Source organism: Homalodisca vitripennis, chromosome 1, assembly GCF_021130785.1.
Source record: "Homalodisca vitripennis isolate AUS2020 chromosome 1, UT_GWSS_2.1, whole genome shotgun sequence".
NCBI classification, from domain to species: domain Eukaryota; kingdom Metazoa; phylum Arthropoda; class Insecta; order Hemiptera; family Cicadellidae; genus Homalodisca; species Homalodisca vitripennis.
Window position 1 is genome coordinate 145,981,888 of NC_060207.1, and position 25,140 is coordinate 146,007,027.

At 33.3% G+C, this 25,140-nt stretch overlaps 1 protein-coding gene across 2 annotated transcripts in view; it reads right to left on the minus strand.

Annotated features, from left to right (window-relative positions):
* Window positions 1-339: 339 nt before the first annotated feature.
* The window catches only part of LOC124373340 (disks large-associated protein 5-like), a 51,715-nt gene continuing 26,914 nt past the window's right edge, over window positions 340-25,140 (minus strand). The window contains exons 7-16 of one of the 2 annotated variants that reach the window (XM_046831722.1): window positions 21,405-21,591; window positions 19,528-19,682; window positions 18,012-18,129; window positions 16,075-16,220; window positions 13,069-13,198; window positions 11,857-12,036; window positions 7,350-7,457; window positions 5,972-6,181; window positions 4,767-4,823; window positions 340-644 (exon numbers count right to left, since the gene is read on the minus strand). In XM_046831722.1, coding sequence (XP_046687678.1) covers window positions 607-644; window positions 4,767-4,823; window positions 5,972-6,181; window positions 7,350-7,457; window positions 11,857-12,036; window positions 13,069-13,198; window positions 16,075-16,220; window positions 18,012-18,129; window positions 19,528-19,682; window positions 21,405-21,591 — 1,329 coding nt within the window. In that variant the 3' untranslated portion in view covers window positions 340-606. The remainder of the gene's footprint in view (window positions 645-4,766; window positions 4,824-5,971; window positions 6,182-7,349; window positions 7,458-11,856; window positions 12,037-13,068; window positions 13,199-16,074; window positions 16,221-18,011; window positions 18,130-19,527; window positions 19,683-21,404; window positions 21,592-25,140) is intronic. The other variant, XM_046831725.1, reaches the window with a different exon arrangement.

Sequence of the window (25,140 nt, forward strand, 5' to 3'; positions counted from 1 at the left end):
TCTATTCAGTTCTGTTATAACAAAAGTGTCGTGTTTATTAGGAAAGAAATTCTCTTTCATCTCCTCACAATTAATTAATATTAAATATCGTATGTCTTACAACCCCAATTCAGTTGAAGAAATTTTTGAAACTAAGATTGATATATAGAAATATTATGTAAAAACAAAACAACCACTAAAATCCGAACAGTACATGCATGCACGTAGGAAACAGTACGTGTGGTTATGAAACACTCAACATTTCCTTTCTCTATAAAATCCCAGGTGTAGGCAAAGATTTTTCAAAATAACAGTATTACAAGTATAAAAGGCAAGGTTGTTTAACTTAATAGATTTTAAGACATTTGTATAAACCATTTATTGTTTTTGATGCAACAACACAATGTACAATTTGAATATATTAAATATATAAAATATTAACACTGCACAAAATAGGGTAATTATAAAACATTCAGGCATTTAAGTAAAATATACGAAGTCCCACTGAATAAAATATAAACATAGGTTTGGTTTAAAATGATCTATACAACTAATTTTAAATCTTCCATTACATATGTCTTCTTTGAATAAAGTATAAATGTAGGTTTGTTTCTAAATGACCTACATTTAATCTGAATCTTCCACTTCAACTGACACCTTGCCACCTAAAACAAATAAAACATATATATTTGATTAACAGTTTCAAATATACAACCTTAAACTTTAATACTAGAGATTCTGAAAAAGTACATTTAACATCTATATATATAAAAATGAAACTGTTCGTGTGTAACAGCATCACTCACAAACGGCTGGACGGATTCGCCTAATTTTTTTTTTAATTTGTTCGTCTTGATCTGTAGAAGGTTATAGGATACTTTTTATCCCTTTCCCGATTCAGGATTCCGCCCCACTGGTTACAGAAATACCCGTAAGAAATGCATTGCAGCAAACATATGTTATTAAGTGAAAGAGTCTTTTCAAATTTTTAATCAGCTGTTCTTTGTAAACATATATAATGCGACAAAAAAATATATTTATATATAAATTTCTTTACACTTATAGTTTTAAAGCATAGAGTAAGCTTAAGAGAAACGACAAATTTTGTTTAAACTGTTTCTGCAATCATAATATATAAAAATGAATGTTTGTGTGTTTGTCCTTTATAGACTCAGAAACTATTGGACCGATCACTATGAAAATTTGTATTTTTCTATGTAGAAGGTTTATACGCAATGCCCATTGATGTAACTAACCACCAGGCTGTACTGCAAGATATAAAAGTTATCAAAGCGCCTGCACATTATAAACTGCAATTACAACACAGTAGTTACGTATATTAAAATATCCAAACACTATTTGAAGGCAAAGAAATATACGGGCAAAGCTTAAGAGACGCGTGCGAAGCCGCGGGAAACAGCTAGTTATGTCTAAATGACGAACATAAACCCTTCGCATGCCACTAATGAATTCCATAATTTTCTTTTAACGCCAAGACATCTATAAAATATATTTTTCCTTAGTTAAAAGGGAATTTTTATTATAAATATGCTATGGGAGGTAAATTAACAAAATATAAAACAGTACATTGTAGTTAAAATTTGTATATTTATTGATAAAAATCTAAAAAAAATAACTATTTACTATATTTTTTATTTGATCTAAATTCAAATTCATGGTACAATCTAATAAAATTGAAACATTACATAAACTACTAGTTATTATAGCATTTTCATATCTACGATTTCATAGATATGGTCTATCATCCTATCTTATCATCTGGGCAGACACCGGATATAGTTGGTTATGACTGTAGAATGCGCAAGGCATATGAGCAGGTGGACAGAGCTAGACACAGGGTACCCCCCACCCCCTGCTGTGGAATGTAGGTCGTCTAAAAATACTTCCTAGTCAATCGCTATAAGCACAGAGTGTGTGCCTGCCATTCCGAAGGCTTTTTCTGAACTAAAAATTCTCCAAGAGACACAATGTATAATTAAGGATATAATCGTGTTTGGCGCTTAAGTCAAAGTTTATGATTCACATATATCCGTCTCGTGTGGAAAGGACTACGATTTCCACTGAAAATAACAGTGTCTTAATTTAAGGATGTTTACTAAAATTCTTTATTTATTAATATTTTGTTTGCTTTCACAATCAACATTTATAATTATTATAATATTCAATAAATAATATAATATTCAACTAAATAGTGTGTCTCTGAATTCTCTACCAACCTTTTCAGGCACTATTTCTAGACCAAAGGTAAAAAAAAATTGTATTCAAACTTTCAAACACTCAGTAATTACCCGAAAAGCAGTAATTTCTTTCACTTAACAGTTTGGTTGAAATTTGGTACCTATGTAGCTTTATGATCCAAAGAATTAGTTACAGAAAAGATTATTACATAACAAGCTTTATTCTCAAAATGGAAGCTTCTTAAAAAATGAATTTAACATGTACCACTGTGTTGTTAGATTTGGCAATTTTTCTCATAAAGATGCATTGTTTCAGAGCAGTATGATTCACTGGTGACTCATAGTCATAGTGATGTTTGGGTCTTCAGCATTTGACAGTTTAGTGTAGGTCAGTGGAATAATAGAATAATCTCTTTATTTGTGTTTTCTTTGAGAAAAACAATGGTGTCATATTAGAATCATTCTATTTACAAAAATATTATTTTCATAAACGGTAGAACTCATCCAAAGTGTAGACTAGTCGGTCCATAAGTCAGTTTGTTAGGTTGTTATTCAGACCTCCCTGTCAGTACCCGTAGATGGTTTGTCAAACAAGGAAAACAACTGTGCATGTCTGAGTCACAGGTGAATAATTTGTAATATTTAATACACTTTATTGTAATAATTATAAAAAATACTTCTCCCACATTAGTCCCCATTAAATTAGCAACAAACTTTTAAAATATATACGTTCCAAAAATTAGACTAGGTTTAATCAAATCTGGTAGGGTTCTCAACTAAAAGTGTACCACACAGCTGTAACAGTCAACACATTATATCTTAAAAAAGGCATAGGATAAAAAAATTACAAGTTTTTACGTTTCATTTAAACAAAATAAATAACATCATCTGCCACAATGTGGCATCACTGCCAATGAGCCACAATTAATAATCAGCTGTTTTGATTTTAGCTGCTCTAATCAGCTGATCAAAACATTACATTGCTGGACAGTCACAGTTACATTCATATTGGTAACCATTGTTAACTTAAAACACATGTTATTACTTAATAGCTATTTACAATTTGTTGTTAAATATTGAGACATCCATTTCTTTTGTGAATTTGTATTTGGAAATGCCATTAGACAGTACAGTTCTAAAATATTAACTGCTGTACACAACCGTCAGTGTGGTTGGTCAATGCAAACTGGAAAGTTTGAAGTATGACAGACACGAGTTTTAGAAGGTTAGTGCATTTTGTTTTTGTGAGGAGGATTTACTTCATAGAATTGAAGAAACCCCTCAAAAAGCACTTGAGAAGAGGATTGATTATTAACCCTTTCTGGTTGTATTATAGCACCCAAAAATTATTTCATGAAGCCCAGACTGATGAGAATGAACCCAAGCGATGCAACTGCACAGAAGTTGGATATTTCTTTAGTTTTTGAGCGACAAAATCCATTGCTTCACTTTATAGTTTTTTTTATGGTTTTTGATATCTGAAGAAGAGGTTAGATTTCAATCCTCGAAAGTGTATTGCATTTATTGTAACATATAATGATTGGAATGTCTGAAATACTATTAATTATCTTTTTAAATCGTCCATCGTCAATGAGAGATTTTAAACAAAGAAAAGGTTGAATTCACCTACATATCTAGCATTTCTAAGAAAGATACTTCCTTAGCTATTGGAGAATGTACATTATTGGAATCTGACGTTTGGCCAGTAATGAAATGATTGTGGTGGACCAACATTGTTGTCAGGAGATTACCGGACTTAACCCCTTTGGATTTTTATATATAGGGTGGGATGAAGAAGCTAATTTATTCTACAGCTGTAAAAAATTAAACTGACTTGACCAGATGAATCGTGGTGCCTCCTGTGATCATTCAAGATAAAATTAATTGGAGATGTTTAGCAATTTCTAGTAGCACAATTCACAATGTGCAATCAAACTGGTAATTGGAATTTTTGAACTATAAGACGAAATCACTGTTAATCGTCCTTTACTGAAAATAATTTTGTACTCTGTTTTAATATAAAATCTTATGTTAACATATATACATATATATATCAATGATACGGTTTCTCACAAAATATATTTAAAGTTAGCTAACCCTGGAACTTGCAGTCATAATATGCTAACTACATAACCTTTCCAACAACCTTCATTAAATATAAGTTATATAATTGTAATTAGCAGATTGCACATTTTCTTTTAATGTACTCAATGCAATAGTTCCGTGACTAGAATGGCTTGGTACATATGTACTGTAATTATACAAAAAGCCCGCAAAAAACAGGCCTATAACACCATGGTGATTTATGGTAGGCCATGTCATTAAGCAAATGACAACTGGGTTAATGTTCATTCTTGAAAAATGTATTAAAAATAATGAACACAATACCAGAACAGTGGTCTTAATGGCAATAATATTATATTTAATAATTTTATCTTTTAAAAGAAATAAATATGCTATTTACTACATTTTATAAATAACAATAAAATAAAATGCACACATCTTAGTCAAAATTGTTTTAATCTAAATAAAAATTTGTAACATGCAAACATAGACAGGTATACTAGGACAAACGTTTTCTGCACCTACGTGATGATTTCCTGTATGGTGTGGCAGGCACTTTCATTGAAGGTTTATCATCATTATCTGAAACGAAAATAGAAAATATCAAACAGGTTCTTAAATAAATTGTTTGAAACCATTACCTAACATAAAAAGGTGTACAAAAGTGATCTGCTAGGTTTTTTATGAAATGGTATCAGAAGGTTCTCGGACTAGGTCTGGTCCATGAGGACGGGCAGAATAAGGCATAAAAGGAGATCGGCTTCTCCTTTAAAAAAGAAATATATACATTAAAAGAAAACCACAAGCATTGTTTTTGTTGTAGTTTTCAACAGCTTTTTTCGGTCTTGGTGATTGTGGACTTTTTCACGTTGACTGCTGTATTGTTTCTGGATCAAAACCATAAAACCAACTTTCATCACCAGTTAATGATCCTGGATATGAATGTGGGGTCACTTTCAGATGTCTCTTTGAGTTCACTGCACACATCAACACGTCGCTGTTTCTAATCCGAGGCAAGTTTTGTGGCAACTCGATGCATGTCTAGATTTTTGGTTAAAATATCTTGACAGCTTACAAAGCTAATAATGACATTACTACATAAGTAATTTATTGTCTGACGATGGTCTTCATGAATGAGGTGCCGAATTTTTCCAACAATTTCATCTGTTTATAGCTTGTGGAAGGCCGTCCTGAATGTTGATCATCTTCAACTGAAATTCTGCCAGCCTTGGAACGAGTGTAACCACTCAAAAATGTGTTCTGTTCAGTCAATGTTTTTTAAAAGATTCTTGAAGCATAGCAAAAGTCTCCGTTAGTGGTTACTTAAGTTTAAAGCAAAACTTGATGTAAGCCCTTAAGTGCTTGAATTTATTATCCATCACAAAAATCGTTACATAATGATAACATACAACATAGCATAACTTATACACAAAACCTAACCACTCACAACAATGAATTTCAGCACAATGACGGTTATTGCGGCAAAGGCTACTGGCACACCGGCTTGTACAGTCACATCCATAAAAAGGAGAGTACAGTCCAGGAACTTTCTGATACCACCTTATATTAAGAAAAGCAACAAAGTTCAGTCCCAGGTCTTCGGCCATTATAAAGAATTAAATATTGATTTCCTACAATGTAGTGAGTTCAATAAGTAGACATAGTTTAAATGTTTTGTGAACTGTAGAAAACAAATACACCAGAAGATAAATTATATCAGTATTACTCACTGGCAATAAATGTAACCTTTCTTGCACTGCTGGGTTTTCGACTGCTGCGACGAAGCTGTACACTTTCAGTATTAGCCTCAGATTCTACCACTACTGCACCCCTGAGATTGGTGATGTTAGTCGGTACATTGAGAGTGCTTGGCTTCAACATAAATCGTGACCTGGATGTGCTCGGTACTGCAGCTGCCTTGGACTCATATTTTTCACAAGCTACAACGAACGTAAATTCATTTAGTTTTTTTTAATATGCTAACAATCATGAGTTTGCAAATGCCAATTTAGTATTTATTTTTTTTATGTAAAAACTGAATTTGATTTAGTGAAGCATGCTATCCATAACATCACAATAGTTTTTACAAACTATATTGGGATGAAATAATAATTTTAGCTCACATACTAAGCAGAAGTTATATGCGGCACATGCTTCTTAATCTTTTCTTGGTATAAAATATCCTCCTGTTTGATCCTGAACCTCTGTAAACTCCCTTCAAAATAGTGGTATTCTTGGATTTACTTTTTGTATCTGTGCAGTCACCAAACATTTAAAATGACAGAAATTGGTGTGGTAATGATTTTCTTTAAATCTAAAAGCCTAAAAGTAAACTATTAAGATTTGAAATTTGAGAATGGGAATTGGATTTTTTAAGATTTGGCATTCAATTTGAGATTTGAAAATCCTGGATTTAACCATTACTTATAGGAGTAATAAAGTATTCATTGGATGAGAGGGTACCATGTTCAGAAACTCCAATGTTAACGTGTTGGTCTGGAATAGTTGGCAATTACATTTTTTGGCCCTTTTATAATAAATGGAAATTCGAATGGGTATCCATATGAATTAATGTTGAGAAATACATCTGTATTACCTACATATACTTTCTGCAGGCCAAATGCTTTCAACAGGAAAAAGTCAAGATAAACAATGAACCACCATTAATGATTGAAATTTTCACAGAACTGTCAACAACAATTTTCACTTCACTAAATTGTTAAAAGCTCAAACAAAGTGATTAATTTTATGAACAAATTAATACTGGAATTATAAAAATTATTCATTGTATACTTTAAAAATGATGATGAATGTCAACTCATTTTATGCCTATAGTGTTGAACATTTTTCAGAGTCTGTAATATTTTCGTTCAGAAAGATTTTAGACAACCTTTAACACTGTATTGACGACAGTGGCTGTGGCTTGCCGACAGATAGCAAAATACAGCATGCATGTGCTGATTGCTAACCTCAGCACTACTATTCCCAAATAGCAGAATTCCAAGACAGTACGTACTTACTTTAACACATGCCTCTTAGTTTTTGTTAAGATTTTATGTTTTATATCACTTTTATTCAGATATGTAAAATACTAATTTAAAAAATTACCTGAAGGTATGTTTTCTTTAGATTCTTGTGAACTTGTGGTTGCAGGTGATCCAGTTTTCAATCTTTTAGAATGGTCATTATCTTGAGATTTGGTATTTACTTTGGCTTCTGAAAGAAAATTAACATGACTAAGTTCTATGATTAGAATGTACATTATACTGCTAAAAAGTTATTTTAAACTTTTAAAAAGATGTCCCTCAGTATACGTCTCAGGAGAAGATTGTGTGACCAGTAACATGTAATATGGAAGTGATCATCTTATATCATGAATTAATAACTATGGCATGATATTTATGTTTATTGCCCTTTTAAAGGTTATATTTTAGGCTTGGAAATGAAAAAAGAGAGCAAATAACCTCACTTTGTTCCTGAAAGAGTGTCTTTCTGTTACATATATTAACTGCAAATCTCTATTCCTATTACTCTTAAAATCATCAATTATCAATAAAACTTAAAAAAAGGAATTTATTCTAATTTTTACTGGTTATTCAGGAAAAACTGAAACTTTTCTGTATTTGATTATTTAACATGTTCACTGCGGTACGAGATCTCGGGGCCTCGTATCGCATATTACGGTGGATGCGGGAATAAAATATTCGGTTCTTCCCACATTTGCGTTTGCGATATTTCAGCTATTAATTATCTGAATAAAAAATAATAAGTATTGCCAGAAAGCTAATTTTTTTTAAGTTATATATTTGCTTGGTAAGTTACGAGATCTATAGATCTCGTAACTCACTGAACTAATCGCACTTTATTTGTATGCGAAACGAGATCTCTAGGCCTCGTATAGTGAGACTGATCGTCACGCGGAGCGCTGTTTTCGCTGCCGTCAGCTGGCGCGCGGGAGATTGTTATTGTGTTGTTTACTTTATGAAGTTAACCTAGTAGCGTTTTCTGTTCTAGTAATACTAGGTAAATACCTGTAAAAAGTGAGAGTAAAGTAGATTATGCGTGCACATGTGTGTTAGTAAGTTGTGGAGTGACTGAATAGTGCGAAAATGTCCTCTTCGGATGAAGAAAATATTCCTAGTAGAAAACGTCGTAAGCTGACAATAATAAACGTTAATGATAGTGATTTGTTAGCACAACTAGTTTCTGATGGTCTACAATCCGACGTGCCTACCAGTATCGATCCTAACCTGGATAGTGGTGATGAGGAAGAATTACTTGATTTTGACGGTAGTGACACTGCTGATCCCGACTATGAGCCATCTGACAAAAGTGATGAGTCCCAGAATTTTGATGAATCATTTGATGGAGGCTTCAAACACTCCTTAGTCTTCCAGCCTAGCTGTAGTGTTGGACGACTCGGTAGTCCTGTTGTGAGCGATGGACCAGTAACCGGCAGACCAACGACCAATACACCCATGACCGACCAGCCTACGACCAGCACACCTGGGAATGACAGGCCTACAACAAGAGCTCCCATGAGCGACATGCCTACCATCAGCACACCCGAAAGCAACAGGCCTACGACCAGCACACCCGTGAATGACAGGCCTACAACAAGAGCTCCCATGAGCGACATGCCTACCATCAGCACACCCGAAAGCGACAGGCCTACGACCAGCACACCCGAAAGCGACAGGCCTACGACCAGCACACCCATGAATGACAGGCATACAACAAGAGCTCTCATGAGCGACAGGCCTACCATCAGCACACTCATGAACGACAGACCTGCTATGAGTATCGGACCTTCTGGGGATGGTAGTTCTATTACCGGCAGATTTTTAGGGAATGGCATATCTTTGGGCGGCAGATCTGTGGAGCGCAGTGAACCTGAGGTTAGTGTCTACGGATGTATTTGGAACAGCGAAAATGTAAATGTGGAATATCCTGAAATTGTAAATTTTTCTGATTATTCGGAAAATGACAAAGTGAATGTTGATTTCACTGATCCTTCTCCTCAAGATGTGTTCTTACATTTCATAGATCACAAACTATGGGAGTACATGGCCGTGGAAACAAACAGGTATGCCATGCAGTACTTATGTGTGAGTGAGACTAGCATTAGATATAGGTGTAAGGAATGGATACCCACTAATGCTAAAATGAGATGAAAACATTTAAAGGTATAATGTTTTGTATGGGTATGGTTGATTGCCCAGAGGTAGGCCTCTACTGGTTCAAAAATAATGTATACGAAAACAAATTAATCAAATCAGTAATGACCAGAGATAGATTCTTGTGGCTCAGTAAATTTTGGCATTTTGCTGATAATCAGAAAGCTCTAGTTACAAAGGATCATCTTATAAAAATTAGAGACATTGTAGATTATTTAAATACAGCTTTTATGGAAGCTATGGTTCCTGGTAGAGAACTAGTTATTGATGAGACAATGATCCCATGGCTTGGAAGACTTATTTTTAAACAATATATAAAAAATAAGTCCCACAAAAATATGGTGTAAAACTGTACAAATTGTGTACTCCTAGTGGATATACTTTGTGTGTTTCCTTATATGCCGGGAAAAACAAAACTCCAGTAGTGCTAATGGTCACACATATGATGTTGTGATGGAGCTTATGGGCCCACTTGATGATGAAACTGTTCACTTTGACGGATTCCTCAATGAAGGGAGAATACTCTATGTAGATAACTTCTACACGGGAGTCCCAATAGCAGAGAAATTATTAGACAGCAAAACCCGTATTTGTGGAACAGTGAACATGAAAAGGAAAGTGCTGCCAAAAAACCTGCAACAATCCAAACTGAAGAAGGGCCAATGTATTGGTTTTAAGTGTCAACATGGGACGAAATTTATAAAATGGACTGATAAAAGAAATGTTACCATGATCTCAACCGCTCTGGACCATAATAGCACCCTCATTGATACTGGTAAGAAATCTAAAACCAACCAAACTATCTTCAAGCCAAAGTGTACATTAGATTATAATGGTGCTAAGAAGGGTGTAGATTATAGTGATCAGATGGCAGCATACTATACAACTCTTCGAAAAAGTTTGAAATGGTATAAAAAAAGTAGTGTTAGAACTGCTTACCGGCACCACAATGGTTAACTCATGGGTACTATTTACTAATCTCACTGGGAATAAAATGCTCATGATGAAGTTTAGAGAAATTGTAGCTCGGAATCTGATTAATTCCATCAATGAATGCGGTCCTACTACAAGCCCTTTCAGAAAGAAATCGCACAGTCTGGCAAAAACTGAAGGAATTGGAAAGAAAAAAAGGTGAAGATGCAGAGGATGCTATGAACGGATTAGACAGACTTCATCTTCAAGAGAGGCCGACAAAAAAGCAAAAACTGTGAATACATTCTGTAAGGACTGCCCTGACAAACCATTTTTATGCCTCAATTGCTTCAACGCAAAACACAAGTGAAACACTTAAAATAAAAGTATCTTGAGTAGCTATGCTATATTTTTATCAAAACTTGTAGACTAATATTGTTCTTTTTTGTAGTTTACAAATAATTTTGTAAGTATCACTTGTAGACAACTGTTTATAATATCGTCTACATACAAGTAGCTATGTTTATGTGTACATAATTATACTCTAGTTTATTTGTGAAATAATATGTGTTTTATTACCTTGTACTTGAAAACCCTAGAACTTCGTTAAATTTGTAGATTGAGTATATCAACATTGCTATTTGACAATATATAAAGGAATAACACCATGATCAAAGTCATTCAAGTGAACTGATCTCCAAGGATTTTTTCTTATGGTACTGGTTAATTTTTCGAATCAATATTTATTATTCACAGTTAATTTTATTCCCTAACAAAGGAAAATCTATAAAAACAATAATTAAAATAAAACTATTTTTCAAGTTATTTTGTTTCATAGGCATTCAGTTGTAAAATACTTCTTTGTCCCTTTACTAATTATTCATTTTTGCGTATTATTGAGCTCTAGTAAATATACCACTACTTGAAATTTTAGGTTAGATTAATATTAACTAAAAAAAAATAAGTTTGAATACTTATAATGAATATTATTTTATATTAAAAACTATTCACTTTACTTTAGTGCGTTATGAGATCTCGAGGCCTCGTATGACTGCGTCATATCTTAATCCTAACTGGCACCGTTGAAACAGATAGCTATTAGTTCTGGAACAAGTCTCTAGAGCGCTCTGTTTGTACTTAATGACGTGCTACAATGCACCAAAAATCCCTCGTGCAGCGAGATCTATAGATCTCGTAACGCACCAAAAGAATGATTACGTTAATTTGCTGCCGCAGTGAACGTGTTAAATATTTAAAAAATATACATTTTAACTAAAAATTATACGGATGGATTGATGGTATCATTAAAATGAGAAATCTTTTAAAATTCTACGGTCAAAAAGAAGGGTATAAATTGTTGCTCATGGAGTACACCCCAAGGCCTTTTTAATACAACTGAATCTTAAAAATTAGAATTAAAGCCTAACCACATTTAATATTTTTTACATCTTTTAAACCCACTAACTACATCACTGAAATAACTTTTAATATAACAGTTATAACTTTTATGTTGATCAAAAGCTCACCACAGTAACTGAAAGGAGACTTGCAAGAAGGACACACAATCTTCTTATTTGGTGTTACCCTGCAAGACATCCTGGGCCTTTGTGATGGTGTCCCTAGGCATGAGGGACACTGTCTCTTCTTGTTGGAGGCAGGTGTTTGACTCATTAGCCTCACAGATCTCCTGAGAGATGACTTCTCACCTGGAATGAAACAAGATGATTAAATATTTATGTCATTTACCAGGAAGGACACTGTCTCTGCTTGTTGGAGGCAGGTGTTTGACTCATTAGCCTCACAGATCTCCTGAGAGATGACTTCTCACCTGGAATGAGACAAGATGATTAAATATTTGTGTCATTTACCAGGAAGGACACTGTCTCTGCTTGTTGGAGGCAGGTGTTTGACTCATTAGCCTCACAGATCTCCTGAGAGATGACTTCTCACCTGGAATGAGACAATATGATTAAATATTTGTGTCATTTACCAGAAGGGACACTGTCTCTCCTTGTTGGAGTCAGGAGGTGTTTTGACTCATTAGCCTCGAAGATCTTACGAATGATGGTAGCTTTTCACCTGTCTTGTGACAATCTCTTAGTTAGAGAACTGTCTACAATAAAAGACAAATTAATCCTTTTAGTGCCAATGTTCATATATGATGCATCAAATCCTGTTTATAACGCCAATCTTTGTATAAATGGTAATTTGAACTCCCACTCTATACACAGATTTAGGTAAAAATATCAACATTAAAATATTGTTGACATTGATTCACACTTTCTTAACCAAATTCATGATTCAGAAATACAAACCAATGTATGCAGTCTTAATACATCTCATTAGTTAAGTTTAGACAAGTGTTTTCTTAACAGTTTCAAAATATAACAAAAGACTTTGGTGTATATACATTTGTAGTTGTTCCTATCAATTATTGTGAGGAAATATTTTTTAAATTGCATGTTTTTTTAACTGGAATGTTTGAACACTTTTTGGCTAACAGTAATTTTTTTTAATTAAATTAAAAATAAATGAAATTTCCAAAGAAATTTAAGAGGCAACATAACTGAATTTTACAAAATATACAAGCCTATCTGAAAAAATGAATTTTTCAGCACTACCTTAAAAAAATATATATAGTATATTTTGAAAACATTTTTATTCTGGGCTTGACACTTAAAGGTGATCAGTCAAGGTTAAAGATTCATTTATATTAATCTAGACTAAAAATGCTATACCTGATACTTCATGGTCTTCTTCTTCTTCTGAAGTAAATAACACTAATTTCCTTGTACTGTGTTCATCTTTAATTTTATTTTGTTCCCTTAATGTACTCTTTGGTGTTGTTATCAGATCCTCTGTTCCAATCTGAAAAAATGTTAGACCTAATCAATAATTAAATTATAGAACTTAAAACTTAATGAGCATGTAGTCTGTCATTTATTTATTATAAAATAGCTGTAAAGCCTGGGTCATGAACATGCTATAATCTTATAACAGTTATAAGATTTAAGCTTATTACATTGTTTTTATTTTTAAAAGAAATACAGGAAACTCTTATACTGTATTTAATCTTTGGCTGTCAGGGTGACAAAATTCCATCACCAGCTGTTTATGCAAAAAATGTTTCTGTGATGATTCATGTCACCACCTATTCTAATCTCTTTTGTTTACATGTATATGTTCTTTGATGTTTCAACTTAACATTGTATAAGCCCAATGATCTTCTTTTAAAATTCTGTGGAATTTGAATATATCTAATTAAGAAAAAAATAATCCTTCATATGCAGTAAGCGGTATATATCACCGATTGTAATTTCCCCATCATACGCTAAGCAGGATAACTCATGGTATCTCGTAACAACACATTATATTCAATTTAGTTTTCCAATATTCTGTCAGAATGCACAAGAGTACTTGTTTGGTCTTCCATTGTGATGTTGATGGAGTGTAAAACATCAGAACAGTTGTTGGCTTTGATTGCCTGCATACACATTTAGCCTGTCGTCGCTACGCTCAGTAAACTCCCTCAAGAAAGACAACAGCTGAGCACGTATTGTTTGTTTACTAACTTTGTTAAGTATTACTGGACATTACCCGTGGCTTTGCATGCAATTTTAAAAATCCAAGTCCATAGTTTACTCAGTTAAAGTACTTATGATTTAATATGATGGTTTCCTATAATATTTTTCAAACGTAAATAGGACATACATCAGGTACATATTATTTCAGTGTTGATAGTTTAGGATCAGAGATTTAAGGTCTGATTCTTATATTAGGTATTGTGTGTACAGGAGCATTTCTGGTTTGAATCAATTATATTTCAGATGCCACAGCTGAGTTTGCCTTGTTGCCCCGATTAAGAAAATATATACATAAGTGTGTGAAACCCACTTCCGTAAAAAAAAACCCCATTTATTTCCCGCCCTTGTAATCTTCTTCCAGCCTAAGATATTCCCTGTGCCATAGTTCAGTTTGCCCATTGTCGCAATGAAGAAAATTTATTTACATACTCAGGACTGAGAAGCGTACTTTGGTTCAAAAGTGTCTAGTTCCAGCTATTTAAACTCAGCTGGTAAGTATCAGTTCACTCTGTATTATGTGTCATAGCAAAGTCTGCCAGATCCAATGTAAAACATTTCAAAATCAACAACAATTTATAAATGAAAAAATAATTAAATAAAGAATTGTATATATAAACCATTTTTGAAGACGGTCTTGTGTGTCCACCTTAAGACACACAAAAACTTTCATTAAAATCGGTCCAGCCATTTAGGAGTTCAGTCATACACACTCAGAGTGAAAAGGTGAATGTTTATCGTCACTAGCTATATTTGCAGGAAATACTACGAAGCTGCTGTGGTCTATCAAATTTCATCGCTAGCGATATGCGAGAAATTTACTGAAAATTCATCACTACCATCTATTTTAAGCTCCTCAGTTTTTATCTCTGCCTTTCAATGTGTCAACATAACATCATGTATACCTTGAGTGAGATCTACAGTGCTTGAACTTTCTGTACAAGATGACTTTACCAGTACAGAATGTTGGTTCGGTACAATCTACAAATAAACCAAATGCTTTCAGCTGAACTCTACTTTTAACCTTGACCTTTTGGGAAAAACAAGCCTAAGAATGCCACGCTATTTCTAAGGAATTCAGGGAAATGACATATTTTTAAAACACCATATCTTCTACATTCTCCTTTTAAATAATAGAAATGGTAGCTTATAAAGTGAGCTTCCAGTATTTATTCCAATGACATAAAAATGTATAATAGATTTTGAAAGAGAATCTATTTATGTACAACTATACAAAGTACAACGCATAGATAAAATAAAAATTAGCTATCATCTGTCTACTACCAAGGAGGTAACATCCACACATAGAACCAGGAGACAAGCTGGTATTGACAAATATAAACATAGAAAATACTAATTTCAATTAAAAAATCATTTATGCATCACTTTATTTTGTTACTGTATGTTTCCAAATAATTTTTTTCCACAAAGAACTACAAAAACATGGTCATAGTCGGTAATTTGCATACTGCTGATTAGTTGTTCCCCTAGTTGTTCCTGATGCAGCAGACTTGTGACAATGTGCCAAAACAAATATAAAAAATACTAACTATAATTTAAATATCATTTGTTTAACTACAGTAATCTGTAAATTTGGTTATCCATTTTCATTTTCTCACACAAAAAGTAAAAAGTATGTCAGAAATCGGTAATTTTCATACTGCTGATCAGCTGCTGTCTGTGAATAGACTTACTTGGATTTGAGATTCAGCTAGTCATCACTAGTTGTAATATTGTGAAATCATAATTTTTCAAGTGTACTGCTGTTGGTATTGGAATCGAGTGATAAGAATCACCACATCGATACCGATTGATCGGTACTCAATCGGTTGGTATTGAGTACCGTAATGAATCTGTCACTAGTAAAAATTCCATTAAAGTTATAAAAATTTACACATAACACAGTGCATTTCACAATTGGGAAGGTTTTCTATTATGCACTCATGTTTTGAGATTATAACTGAACGTGTGAAACACATGCTCCACCTTGCACAGTTAGGAGCATACTATAAACCACTATACACATTGATGTAACATAGTGGTGCTACCCACACTACTTCAGTACTATACATAAATAACACGCATTTTCTTGATAATCCTCGTAGATATAACATTAGCATAAGTATAAAATTGTGTGACAGTTTAAAAATTCTGTACACTTACCAATTTTTGAGGAGTTTGCTCCAAAGATTGACTAATTTCAGACGTGTATGGAGATGAGAACTCACTGGGTAATTGTCTCTTCTTTGACAACACACTTTTAATCTTGCTTATTTCAGTTCCGTTTGTATTACAATCCCCTGAAGCATCTACATTTCAAAACAATGTTATTACATTTTCTAATGTTCATGAGAAAAAATGTTAATAACATTTTAAAACACACAGTGCAAAACACGTTTATTTTACTTTGGAGATCTTCGAATAAGATTATATAGGTATTCATATGTGGTTAGAATATGCTTAACCCTTTTACCACCACAGATGGCATGCAACAGATGCTAAGTTAGCTAAGTGAAGTTCGTCGATTGAACTGCTCAAACAACTGAAAAATTCCATAATTTGCTGACATCTGCTGAAACAATCGAAAATCCACTTAGACAATAGCCAGAGCTATAATTTTAGTTTGTCTTTAGTAGTTTAACATTGATATGCATACTTTGTAAAGCTTATACTGCTTATTATTTTTTTAAACAAATTTAATATATATTTGACATTTTCCTTGAAATTTCTATTTCAAAATTTAAAAAGACAGCATTTGAAATATTTTACATGTTAACATCTGTATATATTTTTGTAAGTGTAACCATCTTTGAAGTATAAAGCAACAATTTTAAGAAGAAATATTCGGCAATAAAAGAAATATAAAGTAATAAAAAAGAACAAAATGTATTTTGACCGAAATTCCATATGCTACAAGCAAACAAAAATGACATGCTATATTTACTATCGGTATTTTCTTACTACTATTTACACATATTTACGAAAATTCTTGATCTACTGACTTATACAAGTAACCATCCGTCCCCAATGTATAGTGGCTGAACCATCATGGAAAGTAGTATTTTTGGTGTAATTTCTCAACCACCCAAAATAAAGCTAAACTTTAAATACAAATAAAATTTCATTTTGAAGAGCGCTATTGACAGGTGCAATGAAAGTCATCTTCTGCCTTTGAATTACTTAGACTACTTATACATTTATTCACAGTTACACAATCTAGAAAGTTAAATTTAAAATACAGCTTGGGATCCTTTACAGGTTTACCAGATTGTAAAATTTCAAGTGGAGTTGCAATTGTATCGATAGGAAAACCTTGTTGGTCGTTATTACCAACATTAACAAAATAATTGTTAAATTCAGCACTGATGGGTAAATTTGGAGTGCTTTGTTTAATTAAATGACTAATTTTCTAATTGATATCTTTCAGGCTGCTTTACATTTATTTTGAGATTTCAGAATAAAATCTGCATTAGATTGTTTTTTGGCTTTTGCTATTTCTGACCTGTACAATTGTTTTAGCCTAGAATAATATTCCTTATATTTAGAACAGGGGCTTTATATTTTTCATGACATATTACAAGAAAAGATTTAATTTTCCCTAAATACGGAGTATACCAATTTATTGGGCTACTGAGGATTTTTCCATATAAAAAAAAATGTTTCCCTTTAAGGACAACAGTCATTAAACTTAAACACTAAATCGTTAATAAAAAGTTCAAACACTGTTTGTATTCTTACAGTATAAGATAAATTATTTCCAATCAGAACTGCCCATACTATTAAGTAGCACAGATACAGCTTTTTCATTGAGCACCCTATAAGTGTAGCTAATATGTAAGACGAAGCTTCTTCGTCAGATTTGTTATCTCTTTAGTCGAACATGATTTCAGATTCAAGGAATGAAGTCTGTAAGAGTGTCAGATTTAATTTCAACCCTGTTCCACTCATCCCTGTGGTGCAGAGGTTGTTGCATAGAGAAATAAGCTGGTTCTGTATTATACAGACAATACAGATTAAAGTTGCCATGTATAGATATGATTTCAAGTTAATCTGTATTATTATTAAAACACACTCATTAAATCTGATATTTTATTACTTACCTTCTTCTGTTGACATTACATTAGTAGATAAATCTGATTCTCTTGAGTTGTATTCATGCTCAATTTTGATTTTCTTTGTTAATATATTTGGTGTTCCATCTAGATCATCTGATTTAATCTGAAAAAATCATCTAGTTTTACTCATTGTTTTTTCCCATGAATTAATAAATACAAATCTTTTATCTATTTTCACTGTCAGTTTAAAAGATACTGCTGCTGTAGTGGTTATTTTAGTCCTATAAGAACAATTTTAAACGTCATAACATGTTACAATATTATTTTTAGTTGAAATTGGATACATAAGTTTTCTTTTTTTACCTAAAACTATGTAGTCTTACTGAATTTTTCTTTTTGATTTTTTGCAGGGACAGTGCAATATATATACTTTTTATGCAAATAAAGCTATTTTTAGTGTTTTCAAATTTTTGTTGTCTCTATAGTGTCCACTAATTTTCACTATCTGTGCCCATGTCATCATCATGCAAATGAAGCCAATTGTTTATTTGTGCATTGGATATTTCCATGGCACAATAAACACTAGAAATAAAACCATAAAATACTCCAGGATGGGTGACATGCAACAACAGTAAAAGGAAACTTTATCAGACCTTTGGTTGATTGTGTTGAGGGTTGAAAGTTATTTATTCTAACCGAATTTATAGTATGTGAGCCTTGGATATTTGCTGTCTTAACAGTTTAAGCCAAAGGTTTTCTTTTAACATTAGCTATGTTAGCTCAATCCTGTTCTACTGGTGAGTTGTTTCTGCAAATGTTGGTATACATGTTTTATTACATCTTACTTTTTTGTGAAGGCATGTTGCATCTATGATTATACTTAGTTATTAGAAAACTATTAAATACTGTTTCTACAGATAGAGCATTTAAAATTTCTTCACAGGTTTCCAATTCCAAGAAGTTCTAATGAATATGTAGATTCCGTTGATTAAAAATTCTGCATGCTATATTAGTATTGGTCAGTTGAACGTGGATTGGACTCCCTATGTTCATTTGGCTTCTTAAAACTTTAAATACTATTTTATGTTGGTCTTACCATGTTCAAATTGCAAATGTAATGTAAAAGAGGTGTGAAAAAATCTGCCCTAAATGACGAGGCTGTAATTCAGTTTTCCTCTTGTAGGTTAACATTTTTATTGCTATGTAATAAACAGACAAATATAATATGAATGAGAATTGGTAAATTAATAATTGTGTATATCTTGAAGAATACTATTTGTCTATTCTTCACAGTATATTAACAATAAAATCTTTACTATTATACATACCTATATGGAGATTTACTTACTAACAGAAAAATAATGTAAATATAAAAGGGGTATAAAAAGAAAATAAGAAATAGTAAGAGCCTCTGAATGTGAGGATAATATGAGAACTTTACAGTCATGATTGCAGCTCCAACATGTAGAGTAATCTGGTGTCAACTAAAACATTTAAACTGATCAAACCTGTATAGAGTTGAGTTGACAACTTAAATTGTATTTCTCTTATCTACACTTACCGACTTTTTAGGGGTCTGGCTTAGAGATCGCCCAATGCGAGACAAGTAGATTGCTATGTACGGAGATGGGGAATTGCTACGTGTCCGTTTCTTATTTGACAAAACATTTGCCATAACACTTTTCCTCTCATTTACAGGTGATTTTTCTGAGACAGCTGCAATCCATATTATGTTAAATAATATGATAAAACAATTATATAACTTCAATAAGACAATAACTGATGTAATACAGACTTAAATATCTAATTAATATAACTGCTATGGAAATACACCAACTCCAAAACCAACCAATTGTGAGTGTCATATAATTTTTTTTGTTGGTGGGTGATGTGTGTTGTTAGTGTTTTATTGTTTTATGGTAATTTAAAATCATTTGCAATTAGTACTACTTAATATTAGCTGTATTACTACTTTAAGTTTCATTCTAAATAGAGTATGGTGAGCTTATGTTTAGTGTAGTTTTTACTACAAACATGTTCTCAGATCTAATATAAATCAATATAATAATCTTTGAAATTGCTTACCATGTCCCTTCATAAAATTTTGGCAACCCTGGATAGGTTTATGAGCTTTTAAGAAGTTTTTTTATATACTAACCCTAATTTATTATACAATATTGACAAAGCATATATTTATTAAGTATTTGTGTGTATGTTGGAAATGTAAGTAAAACTGGATGTAGCATTTTATTTACAATTGAAAATATCTGTACTTCTTAAAAAAACCATATAATATAAAAAAATTCATGTATGAGGAATTTTGAGAAAATTTTAAATATTTAATTGTTTAGACCTAATAAAAAGTATAATTGTTTAATTTTTAACCTGGTATAACCTCGGTTTTTGAGGGCAAAAATAAAAGTAAGGGAGGCGCAAAGGTCCTTTTAGGACTAAGTGCGGGGACAAAGTGTCCTCTTCCCTCAGAAGGAAAAAAAAAAAAAAAAAAAAAAAAAAAACCTGGTATAACCAAAATCTATAAGTAAACCATATTTAGAAGTCAAAATATATTCACGAATATAATCTAAAGCCATGCATTTCAATTAAGAAATCAATCTAAATACATTTGGTAAGTACAACATTTTTTTCGCACATTTGTCATTGTACAGTGATACAAGAAATCAGTATCACACATTTCAAAATCTCCAATATGATATCTTTCTCTGGTCGATAAACAAGCCAACACATAACACTATAACCTTGGTTCAAATAAACAAATGATACCAGAGTGTTGTGTATAAGAAAAATGGGTGAGGACAATCTCCTTTAAAACCTTATTCTGTCCATCCTCATGGGGCACTGACCTGTTCGAAGGTTTTATTAAACACAATAAAGAGGAGAGTCAATGCAGTACAAGGTCAATGGTACTGATAAAAAGGATTTAAACCTGCACTATCTCTAACTCGGATTCAAAATCTGACATCTTAGACCTCTCAGCCATCGGCACTCCTAGGTTTTATTTTAATCTAGGTTGCAGTTATATTTTAAACTGGTGTTAAAAGCATACACTTTTATACGTTTATAACTTTACTCAGTAAACAGCTTAATACAATACATTGAGTAAACCTTTATACACAGGATGAAAAGTGCCTTCTCTCCAGTAAAAAATAAAATATTTTAAATAATAACAACTACATTTTATAGATCACATAAGCGTGATGACTGAAATAAAGTATGATTCTCAAAAATAAAATCGTAGTAGAGCCGTTAGTTCATATGGTATGACCTCCTAGATTTATCTAAGATGAGTCTCTAAATACCACTTAAGTGATTTGAGCCTTACTCGAGTACTTAACTGTTTCTAAATGTTATGAGACCATTAGTGTCTCAAAACATCTGCAATCTAAAGTTAATAATGAAGACTACACAACATCTCTTTACCTGCTGGGGAGGAAGCCAGCTTAGTTCTTCTGGCTCGAATCGCTTCTCTGATTGAAGATGACACAGTGGTTTTTGGCTGACTTTTCTTTACTACTCCTCTCTTCTTCTTCATTACCTGTTCAGGCTTTATCCAGTTGTTCTCCTTGAGGATATCCAAGTTCGAGTACCTCTTAATTAAAGCCTCAACCTACAAAAACACATCTTGAAAATTTTTCAAAATAACTTTTATGGCATGATATGTATGGATGAAAAAGCAAACCACTTAGGTTATCAATTCCCTTGGTAAATACTAACACTTACTCGTTTTTCAGTTGTGTCTGATTTCTATGTGGTAAACTTATACCAGACCATATGAAAAATAAAAAAAATTAATACTAAACACCTTACGATAAATTTTAGCTATAACTAACTTTATATAGAATTGCCTGAAAAAAAGCCATCTCAATAAAAATACCAATCGATAACATTAATATTGCACAAACTGGATAACAACACAATTAATTAATTAGACCTCAACAATTGACAAGAATATAAATTAGATAAGACTTACAAGAATCGTAATCAAATAGGATATATTTTAATGAAGCTGGTAAATTCACATTGCGTCTGTGCTTTAATTAGCGATGATAGTCGACAAGCACATGCTACACTGTGACAGCAGTACCGCAGATCAGCTGGACATCTCAGCTCATGAGGTAGCCGTCAGTCAGCAATGTGTCCTAGTCACAGAAGACACAACACTACCTCCTCACGACGATTTTGCCGGGACTTTGAATGACCTTAGCTTGTTATTGTTGACTGCCCTCAAATCAAAACTCCATTTAGTTTTTAATTTCACCTTTTCCATTGGAACGGTGTCTGATGCCACCATCCATGTAGAGAAAAGCAGGAGTTGAAGTGCATCTTTAGCTTGTTACCAGATACGTGCTACATGACCTAGCACCCTAAAAAAATTTACAACTACCTCTTAGTATTTTATTGTTTATTTGGTTAGGAGATAGAGCATTCTGTATTTCTACATTCTATTTCTAAAGACGTCTTGGTCAGAAACTGGATTTGATATTGGCTGACTCTGCAGTTGTCAAGGTTTGATCTGGTAGGTTAACGATTTTAGTCTGGATCACGGCATACACCATGATTTATTGTTAACTTGTCCAGTAGCCCTATGAGCATGATTTTCTATAACTTGTAGCAATACACTAAAAATATTTCTCTTTATCACTTCTATTCTTTTGGGTTTGGAAAGTGACTTGGTTTGGAAATAAGTGGTTTAATGGCTGTGTAATTTTGATATCAGCTGAGTACTCTACTTTTAGCCATTTGAAGGGATGCACTAATTTGGCTGTTTGTTTTCAGTTTATTTCTAATGGACTAGCTGACCCGGCGAACTTTGTTCCGCCTTAAAGGCAATATCACATGATCACATTTTTACTTTTTAAATTAGGATGATTATATATTTTAAAAAATTAATTATTCAATGATTTTTTATTTGTCATTTATTGTGATAAACTACATTTTTGTTTTTTTATTAGGCACGAAAACAAATAACGTGGAAGGTCTTCCGACACGTGAACATGACACATATAATTGGCCATGGGAAAAACATGGATGTTCGAGATTAAGACCACAAACTTTCAACGATTGGCCTTGTGACTTATTTACAGTCATGGTAAATGCAAGACGGGTCGGAAATTGAAGCCGTTTAAACTCAAATGGCATGTTGGTTGGGATCATTGGGATGAGAACTTCCTCAACTTTGAATTTTCCTTTGAGTATTGTGGCGTAAATCAATTTACTTACCACCAAACGTGTTCCGTTGCAAGGTTTTGGTTGGTTTAAGTTTCGAAGCATGATTACTACGGAACCAATCTTTAGTTGTAAATTGTGCGGTGGTAAGCCAGGTACATCCAAGAAGTGGAAAAATTCAACTGGATAGTTGGTGGCATCATCTTCATTTGTTACACAGTCAATAGATTTGAAAGAATGCAGTGTACCAATGATCTCATTCTGAATTATGTAGTTTAAGTCATCTACATCTTTATTCTTAGCTGCCAAAATTGCTCGCTCACTCAACCATTCATTATTTTTGAGGTTAGTAATGATGTTTGGGAATACTTTGTTGATGAGTTTGTCTTTCGATGAGACAAAGTTACAGAAATTCGGAGGAAATTAAATCAATCCGCTCGATTTGTCGACAGGTACTCGACCATTACCAATAGTCAGCAATTGCTCAGAGAAATCTTCAGCAGATCTCTCATGTTTGTTGTCAGCTGAAGTTTCTTAACATAGCGCCATAGATTCGATGATTTGAGGCAAGCGTTTATTTCGTCGGCAGCAGTCGATCTGGGAATTAATGGCAATGTTTGGCGGAAATCGCCAGATAGTAAAAACATAGCGCCTCCTCGAGTCTTTACGTAGATCTTGCAATTTTTGGTTAAGTGCTTCCAATGCACGTTTATGCGCCATTGTGCATTCGTCCCAGATGATGATCTTCGATTCTGATAAAACTATGGCCATAGCGGAGCGCTTTGTAATGTTGCATGTTGGTTCTTCGATAGATTGAAGATTTAATGGCAATTTTAATGCAGAATGTGCCGTACGACATCCTTCTAGCAATGTGGCTGCTATTCCAGAAGAAGCAACTGCAACCGCAATGTTGGATCTTGCACGAACAGTGGCTAAAACTACTGACATGAGGAATATCTTACCAGTTCCACCAGGGGCATCCAGGAAATATAAACCACTGTTTCCATCATCAATTGCCTTCATTAATGTATCATAAACTTCCTTTTGTTGGGGATCCATCAGGGGTACATTCATTTGAACTACTAAATCTAATTCCTGGTGATTATATTCACGTTCCCGTTCCAATTCTCGATTAAATGCGTCATTCATTTCACGATTTGGCGCTGGCATTCCTAACCTGACTAATAGACTACCGCACATGAGATAGCACATGTCTTCAAGAGCAAGGCCCGATTATGTATCTCCTCATTCATTTCAAGATCGGAATTTCTTGAACTAACACGAATTTGATGTAAAATATCTTTGCCATATTATCCTTGTATTTGTGCCACAGGTTAGATGGGTTCGATGGGAAGCATGTCGAAAGGATGACAGCAAATAATGTACATATCTGACTTGGAGATGCAGAGATAATTGCTTCAACGATTGTCGTATCCCAATGGGTATCGTTTTCTAGTAACTTGAGTTCTTCACATGCAGCACGATATGTTCGAAATATTGTACCATTAACAGTCCGTAGTGACTCAAATGACGTTGGCTCATGCACATTTACCAACAACAATCGCAAATAGAGGCATTCATAATTCTTAGAATGAACTGTATACATACGACCAAGAGCATCAGTGGAACACACATCCGTATAACCAGGAACCGCATCGCCTTGCTTCCATCGTTGAAAATTCTTTGATGTTATTCCAAGTGTAATAACGTGGCATCTCCGAGTAAAGCAAAGTTCATGCAAACGGATCGCTCTGGCAGGTCACAAAGAAACTGGTCAATGTTGTTGCTGGAGGTGTTTCTGCACGTTGAGCAACATTTGAAGCCATGAAATATACTTGTTGACCATTCTCCAGATGCACCACCAAATGCACAACAGTAGGATGACATTCATGTATAGGGAATGAGAATATGTATACAATTGAACTATATTAGCCCAGCGTGGACAGGAGTCAAAAAGCCGAATTCATTAGCGCACATACAATGTAATAAA